Source organism: Triturus cristatus, chromosome 1_2 (genome assembly GCF_964204655.1).
Source record: "Triturus cristatus chromosome 1_2, aTriCri1.1, whole genome shotgun sequence".
NCBI lineage: Eukaryota > Metazoa > Chordata > Amphibia > Caudata > Salamandridae > Triturus > Triturus cristatus.
In genome coordinates this window covers 279,885,699-279,913,136 of record NC_140580.1, presented here as the reverse complement: position 1 = coordinate 279,913,136, position 27,438 = coordinate 279,885,699, and the positions used below count along the sequence as shown (strand labels likewise).

General features: G+C 44.1%; 1 protein-coding gene across 2 annotated transcripts in view; it reads right to left on the bottom strand.

Moving 5' to 3' along the window:
• Positions 1 to 27,438, bottom strand: part of LOC146867160 (polyunsaturated fatty acid 5-lipoxygenase-like) — an 854,256-nt gene that overhangs the window by 512,468 nt on the left and 314,350 nt on the right. For both annotated transcript variants that reach the window (XM_085603708.1, XM_085603710.1), the window contains one exon: positions 26,435 to 26,541. In XM_085603708.1, the coding sequence (XP_085459834.1) occupies positions 26,435 to 26,541 (107 nt within the window). The remainder of the gene's footprint in view (positions 1 to 26,434; positions 26,542 to 27,438) is intronic.

Sequence of the window (27,438 nt, the reverse complement as noted above, 5' to 3'; positions counted from 1 at the left end):
ACTCTGGGCAAGTCTTTGGAACGTTCTATTATGTCTATTACTGCTGATATCCTACACCTTTTTCCCAATCAGGGCATGCTGACGCATGCGCGAGGGAGTAGTTCCCCGCTCCGTGGGACTGCACATGCGCTTTTAGACCATTATTGCGCAAGCGCAGCATCCAATTAGGAGGTTGGACGTCCCCGGAAATGGGTGCCACCCATAGATCCTCAACTAGGCTATTTTACCATGCCCCGGGCTCCACCATGATTCTCGGGCAGACGCACGGACAGGGCAGGTAAACTGCAGCCCGCACCAGTCTTCTCTGTAAGTAATGTCGGAGCGCCCGTTCAACAGAACGAACACGACGAGCAACTGTTGCTCGACCTGTATAGTCCAGGGTGTTTATGGACTTTTTTCTCTCTTCCCTCGTTGCTCCAACATAGTCAGAGATGGTGCGGGATCCCGGCGTCTCTTGCCTTAGCAACCCTCTCCCCGGCAGAGCTGGGTAAGCACACCACGTGATACGAGTGTGTACGTTTGTAAGTCCCGTGATTGTATAACTCGCATGTATGGATGGAGACTTCGAGGGCTCCATAGACTACCCCGTTATATTGATCTCTGTGCATCTGTATGGGTTTTACTATGGGTGGATATAGACCCCTCTGATCACCTTTGAGGTGTTGAATTCCGGTATCATACTGGTGGTGTGGGGGGAACGTTTGCTTTGTCCCATTAGTGTGGTATGTGTGTCTTTTTCATTGTGGCAGGTCGTGCACACGATTGTGGCACGCGTTGATGCATCAAGTTGTACTGATGCACATACTGTTTGTACTCTATCCTGTGTTTCTTTTCTAGGTATCCATCAGGAGCAGTTACAACCTTTTGCCACCCTGTATGAAATACAGGAAGCTGGCCCACCCTGATCCATTATGAGGGTACACACTTTTTTGTATTCAATTCACTGCTATCACGTGCACTCCTTATATTTTATCTCCGATCCTGAAGAAGCGCCAATGACCTCTGTGGCGATAGGGGCGCGAAACATGTCGATCCATGATCTATCACAGGCATATAGAGCCTGTCAGGGCATTTTTTACCCATGGGGTACTAATTCTGGTTTCTGACTATCTGAATCCATTTCTATTTTGTTTGGTTTAGTAACCCCTGATTGTAATTTTAACTTGCACACACTCTGTTACCCTTAGCACTGGACCCACACCCCTCACACCCACAGACACCATCCGGCATTTCTCTTGATAAAGATCTCCGACAAAGTGACCCTTCGGGGGACCCGCAGGGCATTGCAGTGCCGGGCCCTGCGAGGAGCAAATGCCCGATGATGAAGCATGACATCCTTCCAGGGTGTGTGAGGGCAACAAGAGGCAAGATTGGTGTCTCCTCTGTTTGATGGGGTCCTTTTCATACCTAGATCTCTTACCCTTTTCTCTCTTTTCTTGTTGTAAGGCTAGTGGGTGACCTACGGCGCCCTGCCTTTGGAACAGTGTCCTCTTTTTTGGTTTCAGTACTTTATTTGAGGAGCATGGACACTGGACCGTAATATGCTCTTCGGTCCCCCCCTCTTTTGTTGTTATAGTTTTGGCACGGCGGCTCAGCCGAGGGACTTCTGTCTATTTCCTTTTTTCCTTTTCTTTTTCTATTTTTCACACACATAACCTCACCACAAACACTCTGGGCAAGTCTTTGGAACGTTCTATTATGTCTATTACTGCTGATATCCTACACCTTTTTCCCAATCAGGGCATGCTGACGCATGCGCGAGGGAGTAGTTCCCCGCTCCGTGGGACTGCACATGCGCTTTTAGACCATTATTGCGCAAGCGCAGCATCCAATTAGGAGGTTGGACGTCCCCGGAAATGGGTGCCACCCATAGATCCTCAACTAGGCTATTTTACCATGCCCCGGGCTCCACCATGATTCTCGGGCAGACGCACGGACAGGGCAGGTAAACTGCAGCCCGCACCAGTCTTCTCTGTAAGTAATGTCGGAGCGCCCGTTCAACAGAACGAACACGACGAGCAACTGTTGCTCGACTTGTATAGTCCAGGGTGTTTATGGACTTTTTTCTCTCTTCCCTCGTTGCTCCAACATAGTCAGAGATGGTGCGGGATCCCGGCGTCTCTTGCCTTAGCAACCCTCTCCCCGGCAGAGCTGGGTAAGCACACCACGTGATACGAGTGTGTACGTTTGTAAGTCCCGTGATTGTATAACTCGCATGTATGGATGGAGACTTCGAGGGCTCCATAGACTACCCCGTTATATTGATCTCTGTGCATCTGTATGGGTTTTACTATGGGTGGATATAGACCCCTCTGATCACCTTTGAGGTGTTGAATTCCGGTATCATACTGGTGGTGTGGGGGGAACGTTTGCTTTGTCCCATTAGTGTGGTATGTGTGTCTTTTTCATTGTGGCAGGTCGTGCACACGATTGTGGCACGCGTTGATGCATCAAGTTGTACTGATGCACATACTGTTTGTACTCTATCCTGTGTTTCTTTTCTAGGTATCCATCAGGAGCAGTTACAACCTTTTGCCACCCTGTATGAAATACAGGAAGCTGGCCCACCCTGATCCATTATGAGGGTACACACTTTTTTGTATTCAATTCACTGCTATCACGTGCACTCCTTATATTTTATCTCCGATCCTGAAGAAGCGCCAATGACCTCTGTGGCGATAGGGGCGCGAAACATGTCGATCCATGATCTATCACAGGCATATAGAGCCTGTCAGGGCATTTTTTACCCATGGGGTACTAATTCTGGTTTCTGACTATCTGAATCCATTTCTATTTTGTTTGGTTTAGTAACCCCTGATTGTAATTTTAACTTGCACACACTCTGTTACCCTTAGCACTGGACCCACACCCCTCACACCCACAGACACCATCCGGCATTTCTCTTGATAAAGATCTCCGACAAAGTGACCCTTCGGGGGACCCGCAGGGCATTGCAGTGCCGGGCCCTGCGAGGAGCAAATGCCCGATGATGAAGCATGACATCCTTCCAGGGTGTGTGAGGGCAACAAGAGGCAAGATTGGTGTCTCCTCTGTTTGATGGGGTCCTTTTCATACCTAGATCTCTTACCCTTTTCTCTCTTTTCTTGTTGTAAGGCTAGTGGGTGACCTACGGCGCCCTGCCTTTGGAACAGTGTCCTCTTTTTTGGTTTCAGTTCTTTCTTAGGCACCAGGGGTCATTGCATATATGACTGCTATGACAGTTAGAGGTATTCAAAATTCAAATTGATAAAGCTTTTTTTGAAATTGTTGCTAGTGACTTTGCCTGATGCACTGAGGTAGTCACTATTGGTAATCCTGCATGCAAAGGCCACTAATGGAATCTTGTCTGAAGTGGTCATTATTGTAATGCTGATAATTTGTGTTAATGGCTCGAAAATTATTATTGAACATAAGTAGCTCTTAATGTAGGAAAAATTGGATATCACGGATCATGGGTTTATGAAATATACGGTCCTGTGGCCATATTACAGAGTGCCTCGGGGGTACATTACGCATGTGCGCCCCCAGGTATTACAGAAAGGGCGCAGACGCTTGTGCAGCTCCTCATGTAATACAGATAGTGAGAGGACATCTAGCACCCGCGCTATCATTAGTGGGTGTTCCCTCATTTGCATCAGGGTGAGGACCCATGCAAATGAGGAAATCACTTTGCTCATCCACCGCGCCATATTATGGACGCGTGCGCAGAAGCAAACATGCCTCTAGGAGGCACACTGAAACTGCGCCACAAAAACAGCGGTGCACTTTCAGTGCAGCTCCTAAATTCAGACTTTGAAGGGGAGAAAGGAGGCTCTATGGACCCCCCAACCATTGCCTTTCAGTTGGGTACAGTCACTCACTGCACCTGCCTGCAAACGTGCTCTGTCTTTCACTTGAATGCGCTGCTCTCAGAGCAGCATGAGTTTGCAGCGGCCCTGTGGGCAGCGCATTCACCATAATAGGGCACACTTTCCCAGTTTGCAACCGGGGCACCTGTTTTAAGAATCTAAGTAGGTTTTATAAGGAAGTTGCTACTTATTCGGCATGCGGTCAAACAGTATAGAGCCTCTGGTATTTAGCCAACGACCAGCTAAATATTTCAACCTTTACTGTTTATCCCACTGCAGGCTAAATAATATATCTAATGTGCTATTTCGTTGGCAGCCGTACAAATACTGTAAATGAGCTCTTTAAGCAGCAAGCTATGATGAAATAAAAGACTTCAGGAACTGAGAGGATCGTGGCCATCTTGTAATGGAGGTGCAGAAACTTGTGTGAAGCATTTCCAAGTAAATGCATATACAAATGTACAAAAGTATGTATAAAGTTAAATGTATGAATTAAGATAAGTGGTTTATAGAGTAAAAAACAGTAAAATAAATTTATGTTTGACCAGGCATACTTGGCTTGGTTTTCCCCTAACCTTTTGCATTCAGACCTTCGTTTTTACTGGTCTTACCACTCTGCAGACTTTACCAATGCTAACCAGTGTTAAAAGTGCTTGAGCTCTCTCCTTAAAAACTATTAGATTGGCTTATGCCCAAATGGCACATTTAATTTACTTATAAGTCCCTAATAAAGTGGTACTGCATGTACCCAGGGCCTGTAAACTAAATGCTGCTAGTGGGCCTGCAGCACCTAATGTGCCATCCACTTAATTAACACTATAAACAAGTCTCAGGCCAGTCATTGCAGTCTGTGTGTGCAGTTTTAAACTGCCATTTCGACCTAGTGAAGTAAACCTTTTTGCCAAGTGCAAACCTTCCTTTTCAATACATATAAGACATCCCTGGTGTAGGCTCTGGACAGCCCAGAGGGCAAGGTGCAATGTATTTAGAAAGTAGGAGATGCACTTTTAAGTTTTACATGTCCTGGTAATGAAAAACTCTTACATTTGTTTTTCAGAACTGCAAGGCATTCCTCCCCCATTGGTTAACATCGGAGTTACCTTATTACATTTTAAAAGTGCAATTTCCAAATGGGAATTAGTGCCCAGTTCATGTTTGGTCTGTGGAATAATAATGAAAAATCCTAATTTATGGTGAAGTCGGATTTTAAATTACAATTCTGAAAATGCCACTTTTAAATAGTTGGAATTTCTTGTGTTAGCCATTTGTTGCCTGCAGAAGTCTCTGGGCGACATGACTGTGTGTAGTTGACAGTTGAACTTTGTGTATTCCTCCTAGACAGTCACACACAATGGCGAGCTTAGGTGTGACTGGATGGGGCATCACTGGCAGGATGGGAGAGAGGAGTTGGACCCAGCTCGACTTACACTTGAACAGTCTGTGTCCTGTCTCCACACAATGGGCTGCGTACCCCCAGTAGTTACTCTGGAGCCAGGGCAGAAAGGAATACCTCTAAAAGCTGTTACTGTCACATATATCTTTTCCACAAGAATTTTGAAACAATTTTACAGAATAAAACGAAGATTTGCATACAATTTGGAAATCCCTTCCTTTTGGACTGCTTATTTGTTAACTAATGTTTCAGTACTTATAACCCACCTGTAAAAGATATCTGAGAGCTTCTGAAGGGAGAGGATGTAGCCTAACAGCTAGGGCGGGCGATCTCAAATCTGGGGTCCGGGTTCAAGTCTCGGCAATGACGCTCAACATCCTGTGATTCTGGGCAAATCACTTTATCTACCTGTGCCTAATAAAGGGTAGTGATTGTACTTAATTTACAACAGGAACAGCAGATTAGATTCCCACAAATGCATGACTGTGCTTTAAGGCCTGTAGTAAACGGTCAGGTATCTTCTTATCGTCATAACTTCTTACTTACTAAGTATTTTTGTATTGCAGATGTTATGCAGTCAGGGCCGGACTGGCCGTAGCGGGCACCGGGCAATCCCCCGGTGCGCCGCACGGGTGGGGGCCAGTTTTGGGCCCCTGGGGGCCGTTTTTGTTACAGGGCCGTTTTTGCAGCAAAGCTGCAAAATCGGGCCTGTGACAAAATCGGCCGGAAACCGGCCATGGTAAAGAGCTTGGTGGCACACCCCTCCCCGGGGGGAGGCAGCCGAGCACTTTGACAGGGCCGGTTGTGGCTCCCAGTCCGGCCCTGTATGCAGTGCCTCATTTCATCCTTGAAACCATACAATCTTTCTCACAACACTACAGGGAGAGTATGAAGGTGCCTATTAAGAGACTTTGCTTTCAAGCAGACTATAAATCACGTCCTCACATACATTTTCCGCTGCACTCGGGTGGCAGGTTGGCAGAGTTTAAAAACATGAATGTCAAAAGATCTTAATTATTATCCGTCTTAATGCATACATTTTACAAAGTTTTACTCAATCTCTAATGTTGCCGTAAATATAATAATCATACTATGCCTTTCATCTCAAGGTGTTATAGGATTAGCAATGTTCTAGAAAGAATGCTGGAGTGGAGTGTGCAAAAAGAAATCAGTCCCAGTATAGGACTGATCTGGAACAAGAAGTTAACAGTGCCAAATATGTATGCCTCAGTGAGCCTCACCCCTTCTGTGCATAGACAATCCAATCAGGGATTGTCTTCATCATGGGCCGGGTCGCAAAAGGTGCAGAATTTGTGTGCCGGGGCATCACCGCACATCTGTGTCCTGCAAAATGTCCAGTGGGCTGGGGACCCGAGGAGGAGCCTATGATAACTGATCTCCAAGACCGCAAGGCTTAAAATAACCACGCCGCCCTCACCCATGTTCACTGGAGGAGACAGGAAGCTTGGCTGGACCATGGCAATTAGAAGTCGGCCTCAGCACTGCTAAATTTACCACAAACTGAGAGTGATGAGAAATAACAAACTGTGCAATCTGAAGTGAATAATCACTGCACATTTCCATAATCCTCTATCCCTACTATCATGTCTCCCCCTTTTTCTCAATCTTTCATCCCCTCTTCTCTTTCTGTCATACCACATTGGGCTATGTATCATGCCCTTAGTTTGTTCTCTTTTGAACTGCCACAGGTTCCTTTTAACGTAACTGGTGCTAGTGTTTCTTTAAATCGTGGGTTAAATGTGTGCCCACATAAATGAAAGAGACAAAATAACGTTTTCCTTCTGCAGAGAGTTTAATTCCATGTGATCTCCTTTTTAGGTCGAAGCCTACCACTGTATGGTTTGCTAACAACATCTTGGGGACATTCGGAAAGCTTCACTGGGAATGCCCATTGTTCAGTGGCGGCTCCTCCTCTATGGAGGAGGACCGTCGCCCCACTGCTTTTAAGCAGTGAAAAGTAAAGGAAATATAAAATGATAATAATTTTGAGGTATTATCATTTTATGCTTTCTTTGCGGGCGGGTGGGCAGGGCTGCTCTGCTCTCGCAGCAGGGCAGAGGAGTAGTGGTTTCCCCACTCCTAAGTGCGCAATGACTGTTTGGTCAAAACAGTTGTACGCACTGTCCCTGTTCTCTATGCTGCCTGCGTTACAGCCTGTGTGGAGAACATGCCCAGGCCCCTATTCCCTGATTGAGCAACAAACCAGGACGCTCAAAACCAATCACAACACTGCATTGCAGCGTTGTGATTGGCCAGGGAAGCCTGGTTGTTCTTCCTGGCTTCCTGTTCCTCAAGTCCCAGCAGGAGAGCAGGAGCAGAGATGCGGACCCGGCGGCAAGGTAAGTATATATATACTTATTGACTCCAAGTTTTGAGAATCCTAATCCGGACATGTTAACTGAATGGGCTGAAAGTAACTTGACTGCCTCGTTGAACCTAGTAAATATTTTGGTCAAATATGCACAAATAGATCGAGAAGAGCTGTTTAAAGAAGTCGATAAACTCAATGAACAAATAAATAAGCTAGAACAAACTGACTTTATAGTAAAAACGAGGAAAGAAATTCAGGACAGAATTAAAAAACAAGAAGATAAGATCAAACTAAGAAAGGTTCAGAAATTTGCCTGTGATAAAGAAGATTATGAGCAAGGGCAAATCTTCACTTTTGCTCGGAGATACGAGAATGTGAGGAAAATGAGGCTTAATGAAACATCTAAAGCAATAGGTAACTCAATAGCGGAAGTGAGCAGAAGACCTATTGACTTGGAATCATCAGTTTCTGATACTACCTCACTAACAAGTGGAAGTGAAGTCGATGAAGCAAGTAACAATGCCTGTTACAGTAATGATGAAAGAAGCAAACTCAAACCAGGGGAAGAGCTACATTTTTTAGCAAACGACCGGTGGCAAACTCTAAGGACGCGCAATCCATGGAAACAGTACGGTCAAGAAGGAACCAAAAACGCAAAGCCAGGCACAAGCTCAGACAGAGCAAAACCGAAAAGAGATCAATAGCGCAGGCGTTAGAAGACAACACCATTGTAAACTTATCAACTGTGACCCTGACTAGAGCAGAAAAACAACTATTGGCTCTAGGACTTTCTTTTTGCCCGGAAAGCAACTTTAGTTACAGCAGAACTAGAGTTGATATCTTCTCCTATATTAGAAAACTCAAATTGAAAAAATTCTTCACCATTAAAGAAAGCAGCAATGGAAAACAAACAATCAAAACTAGTGATGCTACATCCAGTGATGGTCCGGAAATAAATCTCCAAGCCTCTGATGCGGACATGCTTCTCATTATGTATGAACTAAAGGATAACAATTCCAATGATTCTGACAACAACATGACGCTTAACTCTACGCAAGAAAGAATTAATACATTCAATCTTATTGAATCATGTGCAGGCAAAAGTCCCTTCAAGAACAAATCGACCTTCTGTCCAATGATGCCTAAGGACGCAACCAACATTTTTCACGAAAGAACAACTGAGGATCTAAAAACCTTATATTACAAGGTCAATCATGTGAAGAAAAAGAAAAGAATGAAATTTCGTGATAAAGAATATAATAATCTGATTGCCAAACTAAAGTACAATCAGGAAATCATAATTAACAAATCAGACAAAGGAGGGAATTTAGTGATCTCGCCTCGCAGCGAATATATGAAAGAAGCATTTCGCCAATTAAGTGATACAACATGCTATGCAAAATCATCTATGTTGGAATATAACAAAGCTAAAGATGCACTCAAGAAAATGCTGATGGGATACAAACGTGAGGGTCTAATTTCCAATCAAGAGCATTTATTTTTGTATAAGGCATTTTCTATGATCCCTATACTGTATCTCATCCCAAAGATACATAAGAGAACTGAACTAGTACCAGGGAGACCTATCATTTCGGCAATCGGTGGAATGTGTGAAAATATGAGTCGCTATGTTGATTATTTTCTACAGAGCCATGTGAAGATGCTTCCTACATATGTCAAGGATACAGGGGATTTTCTTAATAAATTGGAGCAAGCTATTTGGAATGACGGATGTTTATTAATCACTCTCGATATAGAATCACTCTATACGAGCATTAAGCATCAAAAAGGACTGGCAGCTGTTAAACATTATCTAGAGACCAGACCTCTGAATTGCTACAACCACAATATCATGTTGATGGAGGTGATTGAGTGGTGTCTTTTTAACAACTTTTTTATGTTTAATAAGCAGATATATAGACAATCCAGAGGTGTTGCGATGGGAGCCTGCTTCTCTCCCAGCTGTGCGTGTTTACACGTAGGGTGGTCGGAGGAGCAGGCTCTCAGTGGGACATACAAAGACACTGTAGATGCACATGTAATGAACTGGTTTTGTTATATAAATAATGTCATTATAATATGGAAAGGTGACATTCAGAGTGCAGAAACGTTTATATCGGACATCAACACAAATTAAATGAATTTGAGATTCACATCATGTATAAGTAAAGTCAGTGTCGATTTCTTAGATACCACTGTTTATGTAGTTAACAATGAATTACATACAACTCTACATAGAAAGCCCACAGCAGGTAACTCCACATTACATGCCACAAGTTCACATCCTAAACATTTGATCCCGAGTATCCTATACGGTGAACTTCTGAGGTTGAAAACGATCTGCAGTACTGAAGAAGAATTTAACAAGTGTACATCAGATTCTTTGGAAGGGTTCAGACAAAGAGGGTATAGTGAAAAAACACTCAGGGAAGCAACCCATAAAGCAACACTTAGATCTAGAGACTCTCTTCTGACCAAAAGTGGTGCCACACAGGGGACTAGCCAGGTAACCAATGAAAAACTGGATGCACCGAGGTTAATCACTACATATAGCCAACAACAGAGGCAAGTGAAGGCAATAATAAACAAAACTTGGCCCTTCCTGTTAACTGATAGGGTACTAGCACCCAATCTACCAACAGTACCCACTCTCACTTTTAGAAGAGCAAAATCAATGAGGACAGAACTAGTTAGAAACAGTCCAGAAATAACTACTAACACGACATGGTTGAAGCCCAAACTAGGCTTTTACAAGTGTTCTACATGTAGAGCTTGTAAATTTGGTAAAAATACTACCCATTATTCAGTTCCATTTAGTCCACAACAAAGAGAGATAACAGGCCATTTTACTTGCCGTACTGAATTTGCGATATATGTCCTTACATGTACCTGCGGGTTCAACTACATAGGAAGCACTAAACTCGTGGTGCATATTCGCATTTTTCAACACCTCCGTGCAATTGTCAATAATGATACCAATTACCCTGTAGCACGTCATTCTAAGGCAATACACCACAATGATCTCAGTTGTCTTAAATACTATGTGGTAGCTGCCATTACGGTACCTCTACGAGGTGGAAACAGAGAGCTCATGCTTAGGAAACTGGAAACACATATGATACATATGATTATGGAATTTGATAGCAAGGCCCCCAATGGACTTAATACCACAGAAGACCTTCATTATTATCTATAAAATTTCTAAAGACTACGTTCCCATCTTTATTTGGTATAATATATGCTATCATTATAATTATACAAACTATTAAGTTATACAATAACTTTAGCTGGTAGTTTTTGAACAAGTAGGTATTAGTCTTTTTGCATCACTATGTCTATTTACCATCTTATGATCACACAGATTGTTTTAAAAAAAATCATTTTTTATAAAAAAAATCCCATAAATATGAAACTAATTTAGAAGTATTTATTTAGATGTGTTTTTATATATATATTATTTTTAATATATTATCTTTTATAACACCGGTATTTATTTAGTACACTATTTGCACTTTAGACTTGAGAGAAGGCATCTCTAGTTGCGTTATTTGCACGGTATGTGGTGCTTTAATTAACTTGAAATGAATATAATGTTAAATTAATTTAGAGAGATATGTTCATCAACTAGAGTTCCACAGTACAAAAAAAACTTCATGTACATCCTATATGGCATGACTCAATTGGCAGTATTTGTATAAAACATAGCGCTGCTGTTTTTCTTATTTATGTTGTTATGAGTACTATCTTGCATTGGGGATATAGAACCATTTATGTGTAGGAGTGTCTACCATACAATATCATTGCATTAATGCTAATTATTTGGTATATATGAATATTTGAAAATTGTTATATTAATGGTTCGTCTCCCAAGACCATATACACAATTGTTATGATCTTATTATATTTTAGTAGCAATCATAACTCTTAGATAATACATATGCAATTTTAGGAAATCGCTTTTTTTTTGCAGTGCTAGATTTACAATATCCATTCAATATGTTTTACAGCCAGTCGATACTGTTAGAAAGGAGGTCTATGACCATAAAGATAATAGAAGTTTCTCTCAAGACATAATGTAACTTATATCTCTTATTTAATATTTATTGGTCATAATATTCTATTTATTCATTTTAGCATCGCCAGCTATTAATTACAACATTAAGTGATATTTAATGTATCAAGTTTTCCCCTACTTTGCACATTATGTGGTGTATATACATAGTATGTCTTTTATGTTCATTGGGAATCACATGACACTAGGAGGTGGTATTTAAAAAACAATGGCAAACGCATTTCCTCATGTGATCAAGGCTGCTGTGTCAGTCGAAACGCGTAATGACTACTATGTGAGCAATAAAATCTCGCCATACCCAAAAGAGGAGTTCGTGCTTTCTCTTCATCGCCCGTGGGGAAGTTGGAGACGGCAATACAGTTATATATATATATATATATTTTTTTTTTTTTGCATCGCGCAACTCAGCAAACCAGCGTCCCGACCGCTCCTGCCTCACCACCCGCGAATCATGCCAGCCGTCACTGCCATTACCATTGACTTTGTGGTTTGTTACTCACATTTGCTTGCTTTCTATTTGCTGGTTCTATTTGTTTTAGGCTGTCACGCTTGAGTTCGTCCCTTCCGTTGCCCAAACCCTATTTACTATATTCTTCCACCAGTGCTCGAGCTCTGTAAACAGGTCTCTAAATCTTGTTATTATCTTGTCACATTTGCTGAGCATTCAAAGATAGACATCAAATGTCAGGCTCTGTCTTCTAAGGAGCTTGGTGTTTACTTTTCTTTCTCTGACTTCAAAGTGAGAGGATTTATTTGACAACATGATGACTACTAGGGGTGTGCTTGAGGAATGCTGTATGATGTTATTTTTTTTATAGCACACAACAAAATGTAATGGTCTGTAAATGAACTATACAGATATTTCAGAATATATCAGAATTAGAAAAGCACAAATGAAGTGATTTTTTTGTAATTCTGAAGTATGGTGGAAAAAAACATTTTAATATGATCAAAACAAAAACAATAGACTGGGTGATGACATTTCCACTCATTATTGTTTGTGTTCTGCATACTTCTATCAGTAAAACTGTATGATTGCAAATGCAATAGTCATTTCAAGTGTCTGGAATGGCAGTATGCTACCACCCCATGCATACTTCACTTTACCCCACTCCACTCTATTGTGCACCACTCCACACTACTGCAGTCTACTCTGTACCACTTCTCACTGCACCACTCTAAACTGCGTCACTGCACTCTACTCTGCACCACTCCATGCCACTTCACTCTATGCCTCTCTACTCTACACCACTCTACACTATGCTCAATGCACTCCACCCTACATTACTCTACTATGCACCACTGCATTCTACACCACTCCACTCTATGCCATTCTACTCTGCAACACTGTACTCTTTGCCACTGCACTCTACACCAATGCACTCTACTCTGTACCACTCTGCTCTAAGCCAGTGCAGTATGTGCCAAACCACTCTACACCTTTCTAATCTACGCTGCACTCTACACCACTGTACTCTACCGTGCACCACTCCACTCTATTCTGAAACAATCTATTCTGCACTCTGCGCCACTATGCAACACTTTACGGCACTGCACTATATGCCACTGCAGTTCCTGCCATTTTACTCTGTCACTGCACTCTATGCCACTCTATTCTCCTCTGCACCACTGCTCTCTATGCCACTCTACTTTACACCACTCTACACCAATACACTTCACACCAAAGCACTCTATGACAGTCTACTATACACTACTGCCCTCTATGACAGTCTACTTTGCAACACTACACTCTCTGCCACTGAATTCTATGCCACTCCACTACACTCTAGGCGACTCTATGCCACTTCACTCTACACCACTTACCTCTGCATCACTCCACTCTATGCCACTGCACCCTACCCTGCACCACTCCACTCTATGCCACTTCACTCTACGCCACTCTCCTCTGCACCACTACACTCTATGCCACTGTACTCTATTCTGTAACAATCTACTGTACACCATTGCACTCTACGCCACTCTATTCCGTTCTGCGCCATTTCTCCATATGACCTTCCACTCTCCACCACTGCAATCTACCCTGCGTCTCTCCACTCTACGCCGCTCTACGCCAAAGCCAATGCATTCTACACCACTTTACTCACAACCAATACGTTCTACGCCACTATATCCTACTCTGCAACATTCTACTCTATGCCACGGAGTCTACACCACTCTACACCATTACACCCTGTGGTACTTTACTCTGCACCACTCTACGCCATTGCACTCTATACAAATGCACTCTACACCACACCACTGCACTCTACTCTGCAGCACTACACTCTCCGCCACTGGACTCTATGCCACTCTACTCTGAGCCACTGCGCTCTATGCCATTGCATTCTACTCTGCATCACTCTACACCAATGCACTCTATGCTAATGTACTTTACACCACTACACTCTAAGCTATTACACTCTATGCCAGTTTTATCTACTGTGCACCTATGCACTCTATGACGCTGAACTTTACGCCACTTCACTCTACGCCCCTCTACTCTATTCTGCACCACTCTACTGTGACCCTGTAACCCAGTTTTTGTAAAGCGCAAACTAATCACCCCTTAGTGTCTCAAAGCACTGGGGACCGTCGGGAAGATTAAGCAAGCTATTGCCCAGAGTCACATGGTGCTGGACTGAGCTTCCGTCAGCGCCGGGGATCGAACCGTGAGCTCTGTGCCCTGCAGTCAGCAACCCTGGCCGCTGCGCCACACCTCTCTCTTTATGCCAGTGTACTCTACTATGCACCACTGCACTCTTTGCAGCTGCACTGTACACCACTCCAGTCTAGGCCACTCCACTATACGCCACTCCACTATATGCCTCTGTACTCTGTAACACTGCACTTTATGCCATTCCACTCCACCCTACCCTGCACCACTCTACCCTACCCTGTACCACTTCACTATATTCTGTAACAATCTACTCTATGCCCCGGCACTCTACTCCACTCTGCGCCACTCTAATCTACACCACTACTGGATGCCACTACATTCTACCTTGCACCACTCCACTCTATGTTACTTCACTCTACTCATAGTAGTAAACTTTATTGTATGTGGTTAACTAACACTGTTACAAAAATGTATAATAGATAAAATCATGTGAAAAAATATATTATAAGGCAATAAAAGATTAATATCAAGGTTATTGAGTTCACAATGGTTTAGAAGTTTAACAAGCCTTGGCTGCTACATTTGGCTGGATGGGGCCGGCCTTGATTCCCCTGTACTGACGAACTGAAGTTTAGAAAGAATAGAAGCTGTGGAGCAATTTAAAGTCAAAAACCTTGGCAGTGAGTGACTGCCTCGATTGTTTTCTTTTTCTTTTTTGTCTGTGTGTGCCAGAACCTGTATTAGGGGCCCGTCCATCTGAGCAAATTATCATACATTTTGTGAATAGCTGTCACTTGTAGTTGGGGCGCTAGGTGTTTTGAAGACTGTTAATGTGCAGCATTTTCCAATTTGTTTTCTGCTTGTGTCAGAAATGTAACTAGCTTCCGGTTTAACTGCGGGTCCATGGGATTGAAGCATGCAATCGCAACCTGTCTACAAGTACGAATCCCGCAGAGGTTGAGTTGTGATTTGATTAAGCGTGCCCTCTCCCCCTTTAAGTTGATGCACAAGCAGATTAAGTGTGTTATGTCCTCGGTTCCATTACCGCACAGGCGGCAGATTGTCGAGGTTTGCTCCTTCAACCACTGTGGAAGATGCAGAATTGCTGGAAGTATTTCTAACCGGTAGTTTAAAACAGTTTCTTTTATTTTACCAGAGTATCTCAGTCTGAAATATTACTGTATGTCAGATGATTTGTAGCCGTTGATTGTCATCCAGGCATGACTTCTCCCATCAAAGACAGCTTTATCTTCCACTAGGGAGAGTTTCCTTATTGCCTTTCGCACCGCTTCACTCTACTCAAACAATCTACTCTATGCCACTCTGCGTCCCTGCTCTCTAGGCCACTCGCCTCGACTCTGCACCACTTTACTTTACACCACTGCGCTCTACGCCACTCTACTCTAAATCACTGTACTCTGTCAATTCACTCAACACTACTTTAATCCGAACCAATGCACCATAAGCCTAACTACTCTGCACTGCTGCACTCTACACCACTTTACTCTACTCTGCCACACTATATGCCACTGCAAGCTATGCCATGGTACACCATTGCGTTCTACGTCACTGCACTCTATACCACTCTAGTCTACTCTGCATCACTGTAATCGAAGCCAGTCTCCTCTGGGCAACTTTACTCTGCGCCACTGCACTGTACGCCACAGCACTGTATGCCACTGCACTCTGTCCTGCACCACTCCACTCTACCCTGCACCACTTCACAATACGCCACTTCCCTCTACTCTGAAACAATCTATTCTATGGCAGTGCACTCTACGCCACTTTGCACCTCTGCACTCTGTACCACTCTACTCTTTGACACTCTACTGTAAATCACGGCACTGTGCGCCAATGTGTTCAACACCACTTTACTAAACACCTCTATGCCAACTTCTCCGCACCGCTGCACTCTATGCCACTATACTCTACTTTGCAACACTCTATGCAACTGCACGCTACACCACTCTACACCATTGCGCTTTACGTCATTGGACTCTACACCACTCTATTCTACTCTGCACCATTGTCTGTACTCTACACCACTGCATTCTAAGACACTGCACTCTATGCCACTCCACTCTACTCTACCTCACTCTACTCTATACCACTGCACTCTACCCTGCACCACTTCACTCTACGCCACTTCACTCTACTCTGAAACAATCTACTCTATGCCACTGCACTCTATGCCACTAAACTCTGTGCCACGGCACTCTGCGCCACTGTTTTCTGCGCTGAGCTAGTGTACACCATGCTACTTTACTCTATACCCTAAATCACTGCACTCTACACCAATGCACTCAACAACATTTTTCTCAAAACCAATGCACTCTATGCCACTGCACTCTAAGCAAACTACTCATCACCGCTGCACTCTATGCTACTATACTCTTCTCTGAAACACTCTATGCCATTGCATGCAATGCCCCTGTACATCATTGCACTCTATGTCACTGCATTCTATGCCACTCTATTCTACTCTGCACCACTGTACCCTACATCACTGCTCTCTGCACCACTCTTCTCTGCATCACTCTGCGCCACACCACTCTAGTCTATGCCACTGCAGTTTACACCACTGCACTCTATGCCACTGCACCACTCAACTCTACTGAACTCCAAGCCAATGCACTCTACTCCACTACACTACACTCTACATCCCTCTATGACACTCTAATATATTCTACGCCATTAGGGTTCTACACCATTCTACTCTATGCCACTGTACTCTATACCTCTGCACTCTACCCTGCACCACACCACTCTACCCTGCACAACTCCACTGTACACCACTTCACTGTAGTCTGAAACAATCTACTCTATGCCACTGCACTGTATGCCACTGCAATCTACTCTGTGCCACTCAACTCTACACAACTGCACTTTACTCTACACCATTCAACTCAACGCCACTCGACTGGACTCTATGCCAATGCGCTCTATGTCACTACACTCTATGCCGCTACACTCTGCATCACTCTACACCACTCTAATCTATTTTAAGCCACTGCACTCTGCTGCACTCTACTCTAAACCTCTGCATTCTACTCTACACCTCTGCATTCTACCATGCACCACTCCACTCTACACCACTTCACTTCACTCGAAACCTAATCTATGCCACTGCACTCTACGCCACTGCAATCTACTCTGCACCACTCTACATTACGCCAATGCACTCGAGGCCACTCCAATCTATGACACTACACTCTATGATACTACACTCTATGATGCTCTACTCCATTTAACTCAACTCAACTCTTTGACACTGTACTCCACTCAATGCTACTCCACAACGATCTACTCCACTCTGTGCCAGTCTACAACACTACTCCACTCTACGACGCTCTATGCAACACCCTCTATACCACTCCATGCCACTTTACCCCTCTCTATTCTACAACACACTATTCCACTCTACTTCACTCCACTACTCCACTATATGCCACTCCCATTTACACCAATCTACTCTACCACACTCTGCTCCACTCTACCAACACCCTCTACGACACTTCACTCTGCTCTACACCACTCCATGAAAACCTATGCCACTCCACTCTAAGTCACTTTACTCCACTCTGCGTCCTCCCACTCTACGCCACTCTAATCTCTCCATGACACTCCACAATACCCTACACCCCTTCACGCCACTCTATGACACTCCACTCTACGGCACTTAACTCTACTCTATACCACTCTAGCTATTCAAGAACACTCCACTCTACTCCACTCCACTCTCCTTTCCCCCACTAAGTTTTAGCCATGCCGAAAAGCAGCCACACTGGTGTACAACATGACTAAAACATATTGGCAAAACCTATAGCTCTTGCATAAGAGAGACCTATTCGCTTTGCAAATGCTGAAGGAACCACTGCCTATAACCCTTCCTTGAAAAAGAATTTGGCAAGATCATAATTGACACCTTACCACAATGCATGCATGCCCTATAGTTTAAAAGCAAGAGTGAAATTCAAAGGAATTCCAATTCACAGCCACTTTCATTGGTGTTAAATAAAATGAATGTGAAAAGTGAAAACGTTACTTATATGGGTGAGTGCATTGTGGTATGATAATATGTGGACATTTGCCTTTTGGGATGAAATAACAGCAAAGTTAATTACATTTAGCCAATAGCAACACTTTGGGAAACAGAACGTTTGTTTCGGTGCATAGATAATGTTTGGTTTCTAGGCCGAATATCCAGGAATCCAGCAATACACATATAGCTCTTACCAGTTACTCTTCATCTCCAGGCTGGACTACTTTCTGATGCCGTGACACAAGTTGGGCTGCTTCGGGGATTCCGATATCCTTGCAAGGGGTACATCCAACCATGCACCACTGACAACATTCCCATTAACTGACATCCAAAGTTTGATGGGGGAGTGGAGGTTGGACCCAATGGACCTGACTGCTTGGAATACTAGAAAGCTGGTGGTAGAGACGTTGACTCAGTACTTTAAGGAAAATGTGGGGACAGTAGACTAAGAGGCCACTGTGGAGGAGGCCTACAAAACAGTCCTGAATGGCCACCTCAAAGCTCATGTATTGGGTAAATGCAAAGAGTGAGACAGGGCGATAGGGAGATAGGGGAGCTCAAAAGGCAGTTGGTACAGTGGGAGGCCGATTACGTATCTAACCCTACCCCGGTTGTCCGAGAGGAAACTGGCTGAAGTCATTAGAAAGATGAAGAGCAGGAAGACCCTGGGTCCGAATGGGTCCCCCCGAGCTATTTAACTGTGCAAAATCATATTTAACAGGCTATCTCAGGGCAACGTTCAACAGGGCCCTCAGGTGGGTCGCCTACCCTGGGACCCCCACAGGCCAATGATAGTCGTAATTCATAAACAAGGGAAGCTTAGATAGCAGTGTGCTTCCTACCATCCCACCTCCCATCTTAATTTAGAAATTAAGATTGTGGCAAAGGTTTTAGCCAATTGCCTGGGACTGTTGATTGACACACTAGCGGCACCGGACCAGTCGGGCTTCATGCCCTATCAGGCGACCAAGTTTGTAACAAGTACTGGGACTTGTATTTGCTGCGCACAATTTACTATGTGTGGGACTAAAGACCTCAAAACCATGCTTTTAGATATACGATACAGTGGGTGCCTATAAGATTAAAACCGTGCAACATCATTGCGAGTTTTTTTATCAGGACTGCAGGCATAAAGGTGCAGTGGAAGATTTCCCCTGAGGAAGGAACTGCTTAAGTTCCGAAATGCATTGGGCATGAGCATCCATCAGTGCATGATTTTGTAAATGTTATATTGAGTCCTAAGCACATGATGATAATATATATTTGGAGCCTCTATGTACAAATGTCTTTGAAAAAACGTTATGCACAATGAAAATGATTTGAGTTGATAATTGATTTGTACACAGGAATAAATCATAGAAAATTTGTAAAGTGTATGTTTATACTGTGGTGTTCCACACCTAGTGAATTGTGCGCAGCAAATACAAGTCTCAGTACTTGTTACAAACTTGGTATTCTACTTAGCAAGTGTTGACAGCTCTTGCTTCCTGCAGCACCCCATATCAATAAGGAATAAAAAGGTATACTATAGGAGTGCACCCCCAATATCATAAAGTCATATATACTATCAGGCGACCAGACACAATGCGACCGACTTGCAGAGCCAGTTCTCCTACTCTCCTTAGATGCCGGAAGGAATTTTGACGGCCTTGAATGGCCCTACCGTATGACTATACCGTGGAGGGGACTAATAGAAGATTTATGTCCTGCCTGGGTTTATTGTACAAGTACCCGGAGGCTCTTTTGAAGGTGAATGGGGCCTTCTCCAGAGAGTTTCCCCTGAGTACGGGCATCAGAGAGGGGTGCCCACTCTCCCCCCTGCTGTTCGCATTGGCGACTGAACCATTGGCATGCTGGTTTCGTTCAGATGCCTTATTGCGTAGCTTGAAATGAGACCTCGATTGGGAAGATTTCATATCCCTATATGCAGATGACATCCTGCTGTACCTGGGAGACTCGAAAAACTTGATCCCCAGGGTGCTAGAGATTTTGGAACTGTGTGGTTCCTTTTCAGGGCTGAAGATCAGCTGGCATATGTCAATTGCATTCCCACTCCCTGAAGGGTTGGGAAGTGGGACTTGGCACTACCCCCGACGTGGCAATCCAGGGGGTTAAGGTAGCTGGGAATATTTGTCACAAAAGATTAGGAACTGTTCCAAGCAGGAAAACCTGGGGATAATCCTATCATCGTATAAAACTGAGGTTGAACAGTGGAAAAAGCTGCCCATCTCCCTGTTGGGCAGAGTGGCAATAAATAAAATGATATACTTCCCCAAACATCTCTACATCCTACAAAATACTTCATTTGAGGTCCCAGAGGAGATGTTCCGAGAGGTGGCATATGTCGCACGCAGCTTGCTATGGGATGGCGGGACACCCAGGATAATATGGGCATCCCTCGCATGGGACCCATTGGACAGAGGCATAGCCGTCCCCGATCTCCAATTGTATTATTGGGCAGCCCAGCTAGAGGCAGTCAATGACTGGATCTTCTCCTCACAGCAGGAACCCTCAGTGAAGGCCAATAAGCATGCGATGGATTCAGAGGGATATGTTCTGCGGTTGTAAGGGAGAAAAGGGATGTCTTGGTTGCAAACGCCCACAGAGGTGGTGATCAGAATCAGGCACAATGCAAGCAAGGCCCTTGGTTGGAGGGGTAGGCTGATGTCAGAAACCCTGCTACGGAGCAGAGACCAGTTGAAGGGATTTAGGATGGCTAAGGGTTATGCAAGATGGGACTTGATTGGCATATCCAAGGTGGGGGAAGTGTGGAAGGGGCAGGAGACGATTCCGTTCCCTGAACTGCAAAAGCAGTACAAACTATCCTGGGGCCAATACCGTCACTACCAACATCAGTGACATCTCCTTCAGCCATATTTTGAGGCACTCACAGAGAACCGGGATAAATCCCTCCTTGAATTTAAAGTACTGAGGGCTCCCCTGACTAACCACACTGTGTCTAAATTATACTCAACGCTCCTACACAATAGCAACCCCGACTGGATTGTCTCTGAGGACAGTTAGAAGGAGATTTAGGTAGCCTGGAGGACAATGATTGGGGGTTGGCCTGCAGGTACTCTCGAGAGGCAGCCACCCGGGTTGGATTCTAACTGGTCCAACTAAAACCAGGACTAGACTGTTTCAAATGGGGAGTGCAGACTCAGAACTGTGTCTGAGGGGTTGCAGGCAAAAAGGCACACTACTTGATACCATATGCGGATGTCTCAAACTTCGGAGTTACTGGGGGGGAGTGGGTAGTCTTAAGCTGTGCACTGGGACTGACCCACCAGCCGATGACCCTGGAGATCAGGGGAAGTAGTCCTGGACTGATACTCTCTACTCTTCTGTAACACCGCCTTGATGGTGACAAAACACAATGTGGTTCGGCTGTGGGGGCGATAAGAAAACCCAATGCAAAGGTACTGGGAATCCAATGTAGATTTTTGTATGTACAAGGAAAAATGATGTATCAGGAATGCGGCTGCCACAGAAAGTACGAAAAGGGGTGGGGACCTTGGACATGATGAGGAAGATGTTCCATGGGGGAAGAAAGAGGATGGGACCCAGCTGGGCCGGGGGACAGTGGGCACTACAGAATAGCCTCCGAATCACATGGTGGGGGACCACATGGTGTATGTTTGTGCATACTTTTTCTGTAGGGATTGGGCTGGTGCCTCGGTCAACAGAGTTTGTTATGATGTCTTTTCCATGCATCACATTTTTTGTTGCTGTAGGGTGTCCGCTTTCCAACCGGTTGTTTGAAAATCACTAAAGAGTTTAATTAAAAAAAAGAATCAGGACCAGGGAGACCCAGACGCGATGGGACTAAGAACAAATGGATGAGGAGTAAAAGACCAGTGGCGGACGGTATGACTCGTGGGTGTCGGGTTGGGGGCAGGCGCGGTGGGTGGGGGGGGGGGGGGGGGGGGAACAGGGTTGCGCAATGAAACAAAATAATAAAAAATTATACACTTACCTTGCCACCAGGTCCCGCGTCTTTGCTCCTTGCTCCTGTATTCCTCATGGGACAGGCAGCCAGGAAGAACAGCCAGACTCCCCTGACCAATCACAACACTTCAATGCAGCGTGGTGATTGGTAAGCACCCAGGCTCACCTTACTAATCACAATTAGTTGGACCAGGACTTGTAAGTCCTGGAAAGGCATATATAAGGAAGGGCCAGGAAGTGGCAGGGCCAGAAGTCCAGGACCAGAAAGGACTAAAAACAGTAGCAACACATTCAGGAAACCAGTGCGATAGTGACTGGGACTAGGGGTCCAGGGCCAGTTGGATATCCTGGAGGACCAAAACAACTGAGAAAAGGAGGACTTGGAATAGGAAGAGAACCAACATCAGAAGTAAAAGAAGGACCAGGAGGACAAAGAAGACTTTGAGCAGTAGCACACCTGTGTGATTCTAGAAAACATGCATAATATATCCCTTTGTCAATGGTTTTTAATATTGCTTCTTATGTTCCCGTCTCCTCACCCACGCACACAAGGCCCTGCACGACCAAGGCCCGAGCTACCTCAACAACCGCCTCAACTTCTACGCTCCCAAACGCCACCTCCGATCGACCAACCACGCCCTCGCCGCCGTCCCCCGCATCCGAAGAGCAACAACTGGAGGAAGGTCCTTCTCCTACCTGGCCGCCAGGACCTGGAACACCCTCCCGACCGACCTCCGTCTGACCCAAGACCACCTCTCCTTCAGGAAGAAGCTCAAGACCTGGCTGTTCGAGCAGTAGCGGCACCCCACCCCCCCCCCCCAAGCGCCTTGAGACCCTCCGGGTGAGTAGTGCGCTGTATAAATGCCTTGATTGATTGATTGATGTTGTCAACCACTAGAAACTCCAACCTTTTCAAAACACTTATAGAACTCATGGTAAAGTATTTGCTGAAAAAAAATCACAGCATACAAAGTGAATACAAATGTCAGGACTGTTACCCTCTGAGCTCTGGTTGATAACACATATTGTCTGATGCTGGCACAGTAGTCTGAGGTTGGGTCAGATGGCAGAGGTGCAGAAGCTTTGCAGAAGAGCCTAAAGGTGGATGGATGAAAAGGATTTTGATCTGTGAAAGATGGTAAACAGAGATGGCTGAAGTCAGCACACATGGTCAATATCTACCAAAGGGGGACAAAGGGCTATGGCAATCAGAAAAGGGTATCATAAGAAGGCTCTGACAAGCAGGATGGTGGTCAAGAAGCCTGCAGATAGATGGAGTCAGTTGGCCCACTGGAGAACCCTAAGTTAAAAGGGGCTCTGATTGCCCGCTATGAGGTCAACAGTGGAAGCTTCAGCACCAGATGTTAGATCTGGGAAACTCTGAGGTAAAGTTGAAGGGTGGTGGAGGTACATATGTGGCAGAAGTGTTTGGAAAGACAGCAAAGAGGCTCTGAGTGTCAAGACCAGTAGAGTAGTTTGTGGGACTTCCGGACCTTTGTGCTGACATTACATGTGCATGTTGGGTGCATGAATTTGTGGTGAATGTGATGCAAGCGGGTAATACTTTGTGTATGGTGACAGTTTGAGTACTAGAATACATTTTTAATGTCCCCAGAAAGTGGGATTTTATTGACCGTGGCTGGAGTGCCAGACAATGAAGTGAGGATTAAATGAGAAAGGACTATCTACAGAAATTTAATTTTGTCATTGTTATCAAAGGGCTGCTGATAAATTCTTCCTGAACAATGCCATTTTGTAGATTTTTGGAATGAGGGGTAGGTCAGCAACTTCTGTTAAATATAAGGAGGTTTCTAATCAGAGCCTACCCCTTTGTTTGTACCTTGATGATCTCTTCAGAAAGGCTGATGGGAATCAGGTGCAGAGATCTCATCCTTCATTGTGTCCTTGTTTTGGATACTCCTGCTGGAGGCAGCATTATGTTTACCTGGTGTGAGAGTCATCACCCTGCACAATGGCTGTGTGGGAGCTACAGCACGAAAATTACTTTTGAAGGAGAATCACTCCAAACCAGTTCTGAAACCTTAGATATCAGCTCTACATCCCCTATCTGGAAAATAAATATAAAAGTGTGACTGTAAAATGATTGATTCTTGGGTCACGAGCATGGAGGCAAAAAAAAACCTTTATCTATCCACAGTATCTTATTTCCATATTTGTAATAAAGCTAATGGATGCAATATCTTGTAAGTTTCATTTGCTCTGCGTCTTTGATGCCTAATCGTCTTTCTCTGATTTACGGGGCATATTCTTTAATTTTCCAATGGCATTCATTAAATTTATTTACAGATCCATTCCTTTGCTAGTAAAGAAGACACTGTCCATGAATTGGCTAAATGGTGGAGGTTAGTTGACACCTCCAGATCCTTCCCTCCTTAACCCTCATCAGGACCATCTTTCTTGTCCTGAAAGAAAGAAGAGGCAATGGCCATCACTGGTGTATAGCTTGAATGCTCATCTTCCCTCCTTTATGAGTAACCTCATTTGATTCCGATGGTGATACCTACCGTAAAGAAATCGCTCCTCTATTTCGCTCTCCTTTATATATAGTGGCATTCAAAGAGGATAATGGGGACTTGGGTGCTCTAGGGGGGGCAACCTCACTCTCGCTTGTAGCAGGATTGGGGTTCTCTGCTCCCGTCATCTGCCCACCTACCCCTTACCCTATCCTCCTGAGGATCGAACGTGTCCCTTCCCTCCTACGTCACTTCCCTGATCTCTACCGCATGGACAATTTGATGAATGAGGCTTTGATCCCCATCTTCTACCCCCATCCTCCCCTACTTTCCCCCCTCCTCGCTTCTCTATCCTGCCCCACCAACCACTCCTGCAGCACTGGATATCATGGGGCCTGACGGATCCTTTTCGTTTTTTCCCTTTCCCCTTGATACTTCACCCTGATGCAGGACACCGTTTTTTTCAGCGGGCTTTTCACCCCCCACCTGGCCACACGACCTTCCAGTGATTTTCAGTTTGTTTTACTATACCTTGGTGTATCTAGGTTGTGCTCTTGTCCTTTGTCACTGAGGTTATGCTATGTATCCTTCCTGTTTCTTTCAATTAAGGGAATTTCAAACTGAAGAACACAAGACTGGCATACCTTTTTGGTAGATGGTTGCTTGTATAATTGTAGCTCTTCTGTAATGCATTAGAAATGTTTGTAAAATGCAACAATAACAACTGAAAAAGAAATAAAGATAATCTAAGAGGATAAGGGGGAGCCCAAAGCCATACCTTCCCTACTGATGGAGTTCCTAGTAGATGGAATGGTCCTAACATCCCTTGCATTCTCAGTGGACAATCAACTGTAAGAGCTGTTCCTAACCCACAATTTCTTTAAAACCGGTTCTTCCCACTTCTGTGGTTAAATTGTACATAGTGTTTGCTATTTTCCCAGCAGCCAATAGCTGGATAAAGAGTGATTTTTCTTGGCAATTTTCCTGGCCACTGGACAAATAAAGTTAATGTTTGATGTTTAGCCATTGGTAGGCTGAATACTGAAGTTTCTTTGTTATTTCCTCGTCCTCTGGCCAAACAGCACAAAGTTACTTTTATTTTGTCACAAGCCAGGTATATAGTAAAGGTGTTTTAATGTTTGCATGGCTACCGGCCAATCTGTACATAATCTCTACTATTTAGCCAGCAGCTAGGTAATAGTAAAGTGTCCTTATCATCTGCATAGTTGCCAGCTAAACAGGGCAAATCTATTTAGCCAGGGATCAGGTAAAGAGTGAAGCTTTGCTGGTATTTACATGGCTGCCGGCCAAACAGTGCAGAATCTCTACTATTTAGTCAAAAGCAGGGTAAATAGTGACATTTCTGTGTTATTTCCAAGGTTTCAGGCCACATACTTAATAATCTCTACTTTTTAGCCAGCGGACGGGTATATAGCAGAGAAAATTAATTATTTACCCGGCAGCAGGCTAAATAGTGGCTACTGTTTTATAAACCTCTTCTCCCGCCTATTGCAGATCATGCGTGGCAATTAATGTGCTTGTAAAGCATGCATTACAAATTGCACAGCATGACACATTTTCACCATTGTGGTGAGTGCATACATTTGACTTTGTATAATATGCATTTACGTGTTCAGCAATAACTATGGAGTTGTACAGTAAACAATGGCGATTGTATGTGATCCATTGGCAAATGTTGCAAACATACCTGAAATGGTGTTGCTGATACTAACAAAAATCTTTTTAAAATCTTCAAAGTCATTCCAGGAAAATGTAAACATTTCAGCTAAATGATTTAATCCGAGGTTTGTTATCCTAAAATAGAAGAAATAGGTCACATTCAGAATAATATTCAATAGGAGTCTCAGTAGACGAATTATATCTTGTTGTTTTCAGCCTAAACTGTGAACAATCTGTTGCTGTCTCCCCATATATGGTGCACAACTATCTGATTCTAGAAAATGTCTTCTCTGATACACAGCCATTATATGTTGTTTCAACTCCACCATCAAATAAGACTGTAGCAAAGTAGACACCACTTGACCACAGGCAAGCAGAAAAAGGCCCGAATGGCAACCACCTCATCACTTACAGACCTTCTAAAACAAGCTTGCAATGCAATAGGTCTCGCATTCACGAGAGTTTGAGCTATTGGCATTGTAAATGACAATACCTTTTATGTCTGTTGTTTTTTAAACCAATAAATAAAAGGCATTGTTATTTACAATGCCAATAGCTCAAACTCTCGCAAATACAAGACCTGTCGGATGCGTTTGGGGACCGTACTATAAAATATAATAAAAAACAGCATTAGGAGAGAGCGTGTCCTATCTGCTGTTGCAGGCAGGACACAGCTCTCTGAGAAAATAGTGCTCAGAAGCTGTAATTAAAGCCTACCGAGCACCAACACACATAACAGGGAGTATCGCCATGGGACATTACAAAATGAGACAAAGCGGTACTAAAGAGGGACTACTAAACCTATTGACCAATGAACCGCCACAGTTTACAGTGGACAATGACGCAAGTCAATGAAAAATCGTGTGGAGCGTCAAGTCCCTACCTGAATACAGTAGCGCATGCGCTGCCCAGGCTCAACCTGAAAAAGAGTGCGGGTCGCCACTTTGTTATTTGCAATCAGTAACTGTTGTTAGACATGTCCAGGCTGTGAGTAAGGGCGGAGGCTCCAAATAATCCAAACCCCTCATTTCT